The sequence below is a fragment of the Haliotis asinina genome, chromosome 11, assembly GCF_037392515.1.
Source record: "Haliotis asinina isolate JCU_RB_2024 chromosome 11, JCU_Hal_asi_v2, whole genome shotgun sequence".
Taxonomy (NCBI): Eukaryota; Metazoa; Mollusca; class Gastropoda; order Lepetellida; family Haliotidae; genus Haliotis; species Haliotis asinina.
The window spans coordinates 42,598,453-42,612,253 of NC_090290.1; the positions used below are offsets into that span (position 1 = coordinate 42,598,453).

General features: G+C 38.5%; 1 protein-coding gene across 4 annotated transcripts in view; it reads left to right on the forward strand.

Moving 5' to 3' along the window:
* Positions 1-1,062: 1,062 nt before the first annotated feature.
* LOC137255750 (wolframin-like) overlaps positions 1,063-13,801 on the forward strand; it is a 29,623-nt gene continuing 16,884 nt past the window's right edge. For 2 of the 4 annotated variants that reach the window (XM_067793260.1, XM_067793261.1), the window contains exon 1: positions 11,903-12,547. In XM_067793260.1, the coding sequence (XP_067649361.1) occupies positions 11,977-12,547 (571 nt within the window). In that variant the 5' untranslated portion in view covers positions 11,903-11,976. Of the gene's footprint in view, positions 1,133-1,401; positions 1,660-4,774; positions 4,831-11,902; positions 12,548-13,801 lie in introns of those variants that run through there. The other 2 variants (XM_067793262.1, XM_067793263.1) reach the window with 2 other exon arrangements.

Consider the following 13,801-nt stretch of genomic DNA (forward strand, 5'->3'; position numbering starts at 1 on the left):
TTCACTTTGTTTAATCTCTGACAGATATAGACACTCTGTTAGCTAATTAGACCAGTGAAGACCAAGATGGCGGCGGTCTCTAATAATCGAGTCTGGACCAGACAAACCAACAGCAGCAGCAGCACCAACGACTGGATTATTCACAGACGGCCGCCATAAAACTGAAACATTGCCGACTGCGGTGTATATACAACTAAAACTCGCTCACAACATCTCTGTTCCCTGTCGGAGTACATGTCAAAACGCGCACGTAAAATCTCCAAATAGCTTTCATGTACTTCACTCTTTGCGCGGCGATTGGAAGTTGTTGTTTTGAACAAGGATGAGAGTTCGGTGGATATACAACTGCTTTACAATTAATCTGAGCGACGCTTCTGTGTAGAGCTCTACAAACGCCATATCAAGCGAGTCGCTGATATCAATAATAAAGAAGTTGTATATCCATAGAACCCTCCTCGTTGTACTTCACTCTTGCTTGACAACGGTATAATTTTAAAGTGCTATACCGAAAAGACACACCGCAATATAATACAGAATTTATCATCCATAACGTATCTAACTTACTTATTGTTCATCAGCTTCTAAAAATGCTACTCAAACTGAGCTGTTTTTAGTTTGTTTTGTTGTTTATACTATAGTCATGGGTTTTTTCTCTTGTTTTTTTTTTTCACATAAATGAATCAGCTCCGTTTCCTCGCTGATTATGCTACTTTTACAACGTTACATATAGCGATGTAGACACTGCAAAAGTCTATTCGACATCACTGATGTGACCTCTTGGGTGACCTTGCCCCTATTCCCACCCCAACCCTCTATGTCATAGAGCAATTACTTCAAGCGCTCGTAAAATATAAAAAAACAGTCTCCTTATATGAAACGTTAAATACGAAGGAATATTTGTCAAATCTAAAATACGATTAACAGTCTTAGTAACTCCCCTCAAAAAGCTGATAATATATTTTACACTAGCTTTACACTCCGCAAAAACTCAACGCCCATTCCCAAAACAATTTGACATATGTCATGTGACCAGCTATAGTGTACATCGGGTCACATGATCACCGTACATGTTAAGGAAGTGTAGGTATGGCGGCTTGAGGGACCTGCTCCGCTGCCTCAAATTCGATCTCAGGTAAATCCACTCATTATCACCTGTTTGTTTGCTTCCTACAGCCGTTCGTCACAATCGCCGAGCACGCAAATGTACCCTCACCAGTTTGTTTGCACTTTGAGAATGAACTGTAGCAGATACTCGCAATTTTCAGATTGTCCATAATCAGCTCTTCTGCTAGCAGTGAATGAGATTTGTAACGATGCATAACTTTCACGATAAACAAGTTGCGCTGTACTCTATCCCGAATGTATATAAATAGACTGCCCGGAGCATCGCTTTCAAGCCGTGTTTGTGAGTTGCTGAGGGAAGGTAGATGAAAGGTACCTGACAACGGTTCGCTATGGTTAACATGGTGCAAAATGTGAGGCATTTTTCACGTCAGAAGTTTCAGCAGGTGCAGCGATGTGCAGCCAATAATTGATTCGTAGATGTATCTAGAATTACATACCTCGGCAACATAGATATAAAACTCCAGCAGCAGACAACCAGCACATCCACGGGAACACTGGGAAAAAGCTTAACAAGCAAGCTATCAAATTGTTGAGGTAGATACTATTTTTGTTTGATTGGCATTTCGTGGTAGTTGAGGAATGACTAAAAAATCACAATTCATGGATAAAACGTTCTACCATTGCTGAATAGTATTTAGTACATTTAAGAAGTTGTGTCCATGAATTGTGTCTATTTTGTTTACTGTCTTCTAATTATAATAATGTCTGTACTGAATTTAGTTTAGATGATAATCTCTGAAAATAAAGTGGCACAGTTTGATCTTCTTGTCTGAGAGATTTTGTTCCAAGATATAAAGATCATGTGTACATACATATGTATGACTTGAAATGCTAATAGTTAAGATGAACATAAATATATAATCCACAAGGGTATTCACATTACTTCTAGAAGTTAAAATGTGAAACATTGGAGATGAATTTGTGATGTGTGTTAATTTCATAAGATCTCTCCCTATATTTATAACGGGGTGGTGGGGTAGCCAAGTGGTTAAGTGTTGGCTCATTACATGGAAGACCTGGGTTCACTTCCCCAAATGGGTCCACTGTGTTAAGTCCATTTCTGGTGCCCCCAACTTTGAAATACTGCTAGTGTATAGCTGTAAACGATGTAAAACTATTCTCACCAATTTTTATACACAAATCAGTCAAGCCAAACAGCAGCAATTAAAGATCATCCGATTCTTTCATACAGTGACAGTTTGACTGGATTACAATGAAACAGTTGAGCATTCTTTAACAGTTTGAGTAGTACCATATATTACCGTGTATAAGCCGAATTTTGAGGACGTGAAAAATGTCTGTAGAAGGGTCTCATCTTATCTGTGAGAAACAATTTCACGAAAGTATTTTTCTGGTCGTCAGTGCCCTGTCAGGACGATCTTACAGTTTAGCGGTACACCTGCTAGGAAGTTAATGACAATTACAGCCACTTTGTTATAAATGATCAGTGAAATACAAATCGAAGTATGCAGTACTGTACCTACCTATTTACACACAATACTAACTTATATGTCACAGGTTCTGGTCTTGAGGTGTCACAGGCAATAAAATAGTTAACGATAGTCTATTGCCACATACCATTGCAACAGCCATAGTATCTTTTAAGCTTGAATTGTCTCACCTGAAGTCATTTCAGAAATGAATATTCATTGAATTCAAAATGATATATATGAAATAGAAACAAACTGAAGTATTTTCAATCTCTATAAATAACTAACAAGAAACTTAAAACCCAGATCGAGTAAACAGTTAAATCATAAACTCAGTGAAGCTGCAACACAAATATTTAATGAAAATAAATAACCAGCTCTATAAACTATCAAAAGTCACACATACTATCAATGATTCGATAGTTTTCATTTCGAAGTGCAATCCATCGAAAGTTCGACGAGTTGTTACAGTCTTATTGACCGGCTTGGAGCAGTGACACAAATAACTACACACACTGTCACTGTTCATGCCATGAAATTTGTGGAAATAAAATGATCTTATCTGATCTTGATGAGTTTTGTTACAACAGAGCTCAATTTAGGGGTTTGTTACAAGCACATGGTGCAACCCAATATCACAAAGTGCAGACTAGTTATGAGACTAACTTGCACAAGGTGCAAGTAATTTTTTAAAAATAAATGCACAATTATTATAACATTGTAAGCATAAATATGTCAGCTCATTTTTCTTCTAATTTGTGAATAGCTATGGCACTGAAACTTTCCAGCTATGACAACTCTTGAAAACCTGGATCACCTCTGTTTCTGTGTACTAAACCAGGGGCATGTGTTTATGTTCACGGAACTTCTGACGATTTAACACACTACGTTACAACTGGAATTTGGCTGGTGCAACTAGGTCTTTATCTTACGTTGTACCTGCTGCAAATAGGTAAACGTCTCTTAAATCGAGCCCTGTGCAAGGATGTTCTAAATCATCAATACCTAAACTCATGTATAATATTACATAAGGCACCAGGTTGCAATGAGTGTATGTAGTTTTCATTTGCTTTAATCGGTGCTGTGAATTATCGGGGGGTATTCGGCCCTTTGAGACTTTGGCATAATGACATAGTTGCATCTACAAGGGAGAATATGTAATATAGCATCTGTTCAATTAAATTTTTTATCAATTTTCACCATATATCAATTGAAAATTATATTGAAATACAAGTTTTGTTTTTCCACACACATTGAATATGCTTCTCGTCACAAGCATGATAATTATTTTAACTTACGGACATTTCTCAACAATTTTAGTTGAAGATGTGCATAAGGTACCTGTGCAGTCAGTAGTGTCTCACAACAATATGTTTATTCTCAGTACTTTAGACCCATGAAGATCCAGGTTTAGAACTGAACTTCAGTAACCCACTTGTTGTAAGAGGCGACTAACGGGATCAGGTGGTCAGGCTCACTGACTTGGGCCTAGATTTTCGAAGCGATCTTAGCGCTAAGAGAGTCATAAGTCAATGTTAATGTATGGTACTTATGACTATCTTAGCGCTAAGAGAGCTTTGAAAATCTATACCCTGGTTGGCACATGTCATAGTCTCCCATTTGTGCAGATGGATTCTTATGCTGTTGACCACCGGATTGTCTGATCCAGTTTTGATTATTTAGAGACCGCCGCCATATTGAAATATTGCTGAGTGCAGCGTTAAACTTACTTACCTCTCTGTATTTTAACTTTTGACCTTGATTGACCTTTGTGTTTTGACCATACATTTCAAGTTTTATACGCATAAACCACCTCCATGGTGTAGTGGTGAGAGAGTGGAAGGTCCCAGCCACATCAAACCAAAGGACATTACAGTATGGTACTTGTTGGTCCCTGCCTGGCATGCGGCATTAATGGGTACAACAAGGACTGGTCGGCTCAGAGTCAATGTAATGTGTCTGAGTGGGATATTCAGCTTAACTGCGTCATGGTATCTCAGTGAGCTAGCATTATAAAACCAACAAAGTCTCAGCTAGTATGAGCAGCCACACATACACGAGCATGAACGTCATCATCTGAGTGAAATATTCTTAAGTATGATGTTAAGCCCTATTTCACCTCACCTCACCTCACCTCATGTTCATTATTTGTTTCTGTGAACTGATACTAGTTGACGATAAAATAAACATATGTTTCAGATTTGATGTTTTTTTCACAGGTACAAAACCAAGAGAGAGGCTATAAACAAGTAGGGCAAAGACCATACAAAAATGGGTATGTAGTCATGGTAACTCGGTCTCCATGGTGATCACTACTTGTACAACACAGTTCATAATTTCACATTGTTGGTTCAGCTTTCACAGCACTTCTGCACAATTTTCCTCTCAATCTGATACTTTTTGTCTGAGATACTGCATGCTCTAAACTAGCTGTAGGACAATTGAATTCGAGTCTGTATGACGAAAGTGTACAGTGTGAGTGCGGCCATTTTGCATCATATTCAAACACATTCTGGATACCTGATGAAACTTGATCAGTGATTCAGTGAATCAGAGTGTGAAATAGTTTCCAAATTTTGTTAGCCATTCAGGCTAGATATGCCTCAAAGTTACTAGCCCACAAAATCATTCACTAGCCCCAAATTTGAATGTAGACACAGGTTTCATCATTAAGCTGATAATATGATGAAAAAATCAATCAGGCCATAATTTTGTTTGATTTTGAAAGTGTATTATAACTGAACACGTCAGAATGAGTGATATATTTACAAAATGACACCATGAAAATTCACTAGTGAGTCAGTCCAGAGACTGGAGATTTACTGGCACGATTGGAATTTTACAAGCAAGGGGCTAACAGGCCAGTGACTATATCACACACTGCTGTGAACTAGGTTTATGTATCTTTTTGACAATCCTTTTGGTGCATTTATTTATTACCACAAGTTGAAGAAACATTTGGGGAGACAATTTTCATGATAGTTTGAATTCCAGTGCACATAACAGGAAATCCTGTTTTGGATGATCACATAAATTGTGGGTTAGTTTATGAGTCCAGCAGGGATGGAAATAATTCTTGAAATGCTGATGTACCCCGGTACAGTGGCACTTGTAAAGTCACTGGCCCTGATAAGTGTGCCCATACACCAGCTGATTTTTTTTGTTGATTACTTAAATAAACAACATAATTAACAATTGAAAGTCCACTGGACATCGGTACAGCATGATATACAGATTAGCTTGCCTGACAGAAAGAAACACTAGACTAGGACGTCAAGCAATGGGTTATTTCCACCCCTACAGTCCAGGACAAACAAAGCTGGACTATTTTTGCAGTTATGATAGTGTTTTGGACATCCAGCTCACAAATTCACAAGTTTTCATGATGGTTATTGATATATTAAACAATGAATTGATAGGACATAATTATCGTGATGTTTTAAGTTTATTTGGATCATTAAAATATGATAATGGGCATACCTTTCCACAAAGACACACCTTAATCATCTGTCAGGTGCCCTACAACACCCTTTACAAACATTGCAATTCTATCCTTGTATATACTGTTGTATGAACTGTTGTATCTACAAATGTAATATACCACATTTTTTATATACATACATGGTGTTTATTGCATACATAATTACATATCATATAATATGTGCACATGTCATAACACTTCATGTCTAATAATTAACATACCTCGTACACTAGATATCAAGCAAACGTGTTATATAGCACATCAGGGGTTCAAAAGTCCCATCACCCGATGCTTGGGACAAGTCAGTTTTTTATTTCAGGCAATCAAACAATGATATCTTACTTGTCCGTGGGCTACTAGATATTTTCTGCTTACATAGTCAAACTGAACATACACTTGGATTTCATTTCATATCTGCTCAAAATGTAATTATTAAATTTCACAGTGATAATAAAGTACAGTTATCTTTCTTTGCTATTTATCGCTTCTCAAAACCAATAGTCCACTAAACATTAACATCAAATACCATGTTGATTTGTTCTTTCAAAATACATTATCATGATTATGTCCTAAAAATCAGAGCAAGTAGAAAATTCGTTAGGACAACTTACTTTCTAATAGTTACTTGCCCTGTGGCAAGTGGCTTTTATAGAAATATTAAACCCCTGTACATATATATGTAATAGATACATGTAGATATGGAGATATGTATGTAATAGATACATGGAGATATGGAGATACGTATGTAACAGATACATGTAGATATGGAGATACATATGTAATAGATACATGTAGATATGGAGATACATATGTAACAGATACATGTAGATATGTACATACAGATGTAATAGATACATGTAGATATGGAGATACATACGTAATAGATACATGTAGATATGGAGATACATACGTAATAGATACATGTAGATATGGAGATACATACGTAATAGATACATGTAGATATGTAGATAGATATGTAACAGATACATGTAGATATGGAGATACATATGTAACAGATACATGTAGATATGGAGATACATATGTAACAGATACATGTAGATATGTAGATACATATGTAACAGATACATGTAGATATGTAGATACTTATGTAACAGATACATGTAGATATGGAGATACATACGTAAGAGATACATGTAGATATGGAGATACGTATGTAACAGATACATGTAGATATGGAGATACATATGTAACAGATACATGTAGATATGGAGATACATATGTAAGAGATACATGTAGATATGGAGATACGTATGTAACAGATACATGTAGATATGGAGATACATATGTAACAGATACATGTAGATATGGAGATACATATGTAACAGATACATGTAGATATGGAGATACGTATGTAACAGATACATGTAGATATGGAGATACATATGTAACAGATACATGTAGATATGGAGATACATATGTAACAGATACATGTAGACATGGAGATACATATGTAATAGATACATGTAGATATGGAGATACATATGTAATAGATACATGTAGATATGGAGATACATACATAATAGATACATGTAGATATGGAGATACGTATGTAATAGATACATGTAGATATAGAGATACATATGTAATAGATACATGTAGATATGGAGATACATACGTAACAGATACATGTAGATATGGAGATACGTATGTAATAGATACATGTAGACATGGAGATACATATGTAATAGATACATGTAGATATGGAGATACATATGTAATAGATACATGTAGATATGGAGATACATATGTAATAGATACATGTAGATATGGAGATACATATGTAAGAGATACATGTAGATATGGAGATACGTATGTAACAGATACATGTAGATATGGAGATACATATGTAACAGATACATGTAGATATGGAGATACATATGTAACAGATACATGTAGACATGGAGATACATATGTAATAGATACATGTAGATATGGAGATACATATGTAATAGATACATGTAGATATGGAGATATATATATACGCATTTGTCATAGCATACATTACATGTGTCTCACAGTACATGCATATTATATACTCCATGTGTGTGTGATGTAGTAAGTACGTGAGTCATATGACACATACATGAAACATAAATGTGGCATATATTGCACATGTCCCATGGAACCCAGTATCTACGACCTTTTAATCGCATCCATCTGAAATCCATGGTTTAATCATACATGTTCATGACTTGCTTCCACACACTATTTTTTGCAGTCAGAAAGCTCATTCCCATTAATCACCCTGTGAACTAATGCTAGAACCTTAGATCCACAGTAAATTGTTGATTCCATCCATCGAGGGTAAATTGTTCATACTATCCATCCATCCAGGGTGAATTGTTCTTCTAGTCCAATCAGTCCGTCCATCCATTGATGGTTAATTGTTGATACTATCCATCCGTCCAGGGTGAATTGTTCTACCAGTCTAATCTGTCCATCCTTTAATGGTAAATTGTTGATCCCATCCATCCATGGTAAATTGTGACACTAATCCAATCTATCCATCCAATAACGGTAGATTGTTGATTCCATCCGTCTATCGATAGTGAATGGTTGTTCCCATCCATCATCCATCAAAGTTACATTATTGATCCTATCCATCCATCCATCCATCCATCCAGTGAAGTTCCTAATTGAGCCTATCCATCCATCCAAGTTCCTAATTGAGCCTATCCATCCATCCAAGTTCCTTATTGATCCTATCCATCCATCTTTCCATCCAACAAAGTTACTTATTGAGCCTATCCATCATCTTTCCATCCAACAAAGTTACTTATTGAGCCTATCCATCCATCCATCCATCCAACAAAGTTACTTATTGAGCCTATCCATCCATCTTTCCATCCATCGAAGTTGCTTATTGAACCTATCCATCCATTCATCCATCCAAGTTGCTTATTGAGCCTATCCATCCATTCATCCATCCAAGTTGCTTATTGAGCCTATCTCTCCATCCATCCATCCAAGTTGCTTATTGAGCTTATCCATCCATCCATCCAAGTTGCTTATAGAGCCTAATCCATCCATCTATCCAAGTTGCTTATTGAGCCTATCCATCCATCCATCCAAGTTGCTAATTGAGCCTATCCATCCATCCATCCATCCATCCAAGTTGCTAATTGAGCCTGTCCATCTGTCCATCCATCCATCCATCCAAGTTGCTTATTGAGCTTATCCATCCATCCATCCAAGTTGCTTATAGAGCCTAATCCATCCATCTATCCAAGTTGCTTATTGAGCCTATCCATCCATCCATTCATCCATCCAAGTTGCTTATTGAGCCTATCCATCATCCATCTATCCATCCATCCAAGTTGCTTATTGAGCTTATCCATCCATCCATCCAAGTTGCTTATAGAGCCTAATCCATCCATCTATCCAAGTTGCTTATTGAGCCTATCCATCCATCCATCCATCCATCCATCCAAGTTGCTAATTGAGCCTATCCATCCATCCATTCATCCAACCAAGTTACTTATTGAGCTTATCCATCCATCCATCCATCCATCCAAGTTGCTAATTTAGCCTATCCATCGTCCATCTATTCATCCATCCAAGTTGCTTATTGAGCCTATCCATCCATCCATTCATCCAACCAAGTTACTTATTGAGCTTATTCATCCATCCATCCATCCAAGTTGCTTATTGAGCTTATCCATCCATCCATCCAAGTTGCTTATAGAGCCTAATCCATCCATCTATCCAAGTTGCTTATTGAGCCTATCCATCCATCCAAGTTGCTAATTGAGCCTATCCATCATCCATCTATTCATCCATCCAAGTTGCTTATTGAGCCTATCCATCATCCATCTATTCATCCATCCAATTTGCTTATTGTGCCTATCCATCATCCATCTATTCATCCATCCAAGTTGCTTATTGAGTCTATTCATCATCTATCTATTCATCCATCCAAGTTGCTTATTGAGCCTATTCATCATCCATCTATTCATCCATCCAAGTTGCTTATTGAGCCTATCCATCCATCCATCCAAGTTGCTTATTGAGCCTATTCATCATCCATCTATTCATCCATCCAAGTTGCTTATTGAGCCTATCCATCCATCCATCCAAGTTGCTTATTGAGCCTATCCATCATCCATCTATATTCATCCATCCAAGTTGCTTATTGAGCCTATCCATCATCCATCTATTCATCCATCCAAGTTGCTTATTGAGCCTATTCATCATCCATCTATTCATCCACCCAAGTTGCTTATTGAGCCTATCCATCCATCCATCCAAGTTGCTTATTGAGCCTATTCATCATCCATCCATCCATCCATCCAAGTTGCTTATTGAGCCTATCCATCCATCCATCCAAGTTGCTTATTGAGCCTATCCATCCATCCATCCATCCAAGTTGCTTATTGAGCCTATCCATCCATCCATCCAAGTTGCTTATTGAGCCTATCCATCATCCATCTATTCATCCATCCAAGTTGCTTGTTGAGCCTATCCATCATCCATCTATTCATCCATCCAAGTTGCTTATTGAGTCTATTCATCATCTATCTATTCATCCATCCAAGTTGCTTATTGAGCCTATTCATCATCCATCTATTCATCCATCCAAGTTGCTTATTGAGCCTATCCATCCATCCATCCAAGTTGCTTATTGAGCCTATTCATCATCCATCTATTCATCCATCCAAGTTGCTTATTGAGCCTATCCATCCATCCATCTATTCATCCATCCAAGTTGCTTATTGAGCCTATCCATCATCCTTCTATTCATCCATCCAAGTTGCTTATTGAGCCTATCCATCATCCATCTATTCATCCATCCAAGTTGCTTATTGAGCCTATTCATCATCCATCTATTCATCCATCCAAGTTGCTTATTGAGCCTATCCATCCATCCATCCATCCAAGTTGCTTATTGAGCCTATCCATCCATCCATCCAAGTTGCTTATTGAGCCTATCCATCCATCCATCCATCCAAGTTGCTTATTGAGCCTATCCATCATCCATCTATTCATCCATCCAAGTTGCTTATTGAGCCTATCCATCCATCCATCCATCCAAGTTGCTTATTGAGCTTATCCATCCATCCATCCATCCAAGTTGCTTATTGAGCCTATCCATCCATCCATCCATCCAAGTTGCTTATTGAGCTTATCCATCCATCCATCCAAGTTGCTTATTGAGCCTATCCATCCATCCATCCATCCAAGTTGCTTATTGAGCTTATCCATCCATCATCCATCCATCCAAGTTGCTTATTGAGCCTATCCATCCATCCATCCATCCAAGTTGCTTATTGAGCCTATCCATCCATCCATCCATCCAAGTTGCTTATTGAGCTTATCCATCCATCCATCCAAGTTGCTTATTGAGCCTATCCATCCATCCATCCATCCAAGTTGCTTATTGAGCTTATCCATCCATCCATCCAAGTTGCTTATTGAGCCTATCCATCCATCCATCCATCCATCCATCCATTCACCAAAGTTGGTTGCCACATCCACCATTCAGTTGTCAGCTGCTTGTCATGCTTATGCCAACCACCACTCAGTGGGCAACTTGTGATCCTATCCCAAACTCCATCCTGTTTGCCAGCGTGTTTTCCATTGATACATTCCAGCACATCCATTAGCCCATCCTCAGGTTTATACCTGTTCATGATTTCCCCATCCATATCGCCATGAAAATTGTAGGCCTTCATCACAACAGTCTTGCTTCCCTCAGACCCAAAGCCATGGGAGTCAGACTACAAATCCCGATTAAGGCCCACACAAAGGACGAGGCCGACATCCTCTGAAGAATCTTCCACAACACCAAGGTGGGGTGCTGGCTCAACAAGGTCAACAGGACCTTCCTACCAGGATCCTTCTTCCACACGCAAATGGGGTTCCTCACCCACGTCCTCCAAGTCAGATGAACCCCCAAGGCGCAGATACGGACCAGGTGCAATGCCTACTCAGTCAGAAGGCTCTACCTCAACCTCTAGATGGGGATCTGACACATCATCAACATCTTCAACTCCATCTGAGGAGACGCCAAGACGCAGATGGGGGTCAGGATCAGCCCGAACTTCTGACACAACGTCAGCAACATCAACCACACCTACTGAGGAGACACCAAGACGCAGATGGGGATCAGGATCAGCCCGAACTTCTGACACAACATCAGCAACATCAACAACACCTACTGAGGAGACCCCAAGACGTAGATGGGGGTCTTCACAATCATCAGCATCGTCAACTGCAGAAGAACCTCCAACACCAAAGCAGGATACAGAATCTAAAAGAGCATCTGACTTCAAACCAAGGAGATACAAATCCTTATACCATCCATCTCCAGAACCCTCTCCAGAACCAGAACCAACCGAAGTGTCCTTGACCTTGCCAAGTGGAGAGACAGAACCGGTTGTTGAAGCTACAGAGGAGCCAGTAGAAGCCACCTTCACCTTGGAACCAGCGGTATCTACCCTGGCGACAACTTTCATTACTCCCGAACCTGAAGACTCAGACGAACTTGCTAGTTAGTGTTGGGCGTTCAGCGAGCATCATGGCATAGTAACCGATAAACATTGTTTGTGTGCTGTGTCATGCTAAATAATGCTTGCGCCAAGAGAATCCTTAGGTTTATTGTATCATGAATGCCACATAGTGTACCATTTCCTTTGCATGTGGTGAAGATGTGATAGATGATCATTTCTTAATAACATATATTATTTTCAGAGATTATACCATTGTGTTTGTTCTTATCAGTTATCCTTGCCCTGCCAAATTATAACATATATTTTAGGAATAAATAATGTTTTGTTTTCACATTCATAGTATTTCTGATACCCCAACATAAGCTTTCTTTAACCCAGAGTGACAGTGCTTTGGTGCAGTAATTTCCTTACAATTCCAAAACAACCCAGTGCAGTCTCAATACATGTATGAGTGCTTTCTCATTCATTATTGAATTACAATGGAAGCAAATGGTTAAAGGACAATGTTCAATTGCTATGGCAACCCAGGCTGTCATTTCCTTGGATGGGGTAGGCTAATAGTTACAGTGTTAACGCGTCTTGCTGAAGACTGGCTTTCATTCGCTACATGCTACAAGGTGTGAAAGTCTTTTTCTGGTGTTGCCCCGCCATGATGTTGCTGGAATAGTGCTAAAAGTGGCATAAAACCACACTCATTCTTCCTCACTGTGATCACTCTCTTATGGCACCAGTGCACTTGCACTTAGAATATGTTGTATATCATCGTTAACAGACTGGAACGTGCCACTCTTTCCTTGTGTTGGTAAGCCTGTCTGACAAATATTTAGTGAAATGGTTATATTTGAAAACTTGTCTATTTGAATTATTTTTTAAGTTTGCAAGGGGCATAGAAAATCCCTTCTTTTCCTGAAAGCAAAGAACATTTGAGATGTGTTGTTTATAGGTCTGTAGTTGTATGTAGATGCTTAGTTCAGTGGCTGGGCATCAGATGGATCAGATTGGTGAGTGACGGAACTACTCACTATGTATTATGTATAGAAGTTCAATGTCATTGTATCACAGCTGCATATATCGATGCTTATGGTTTGTCTAATCCAGACACGATTATTTACAGACACCCACTGCCTTATAGTTGTGATATTGTTAAGTTCAGCATAAAACGAAACTCACTCACCCACTCAAAGAAGTCCTGATCAAATCTCAGACTCTGGCTGCATGTAAGTCTTGCACAAATTTTGTCACAAGATGGGAAAAGCTTGTGTATTTGAGACAGGTTGAATATAAGAATGGTGGCA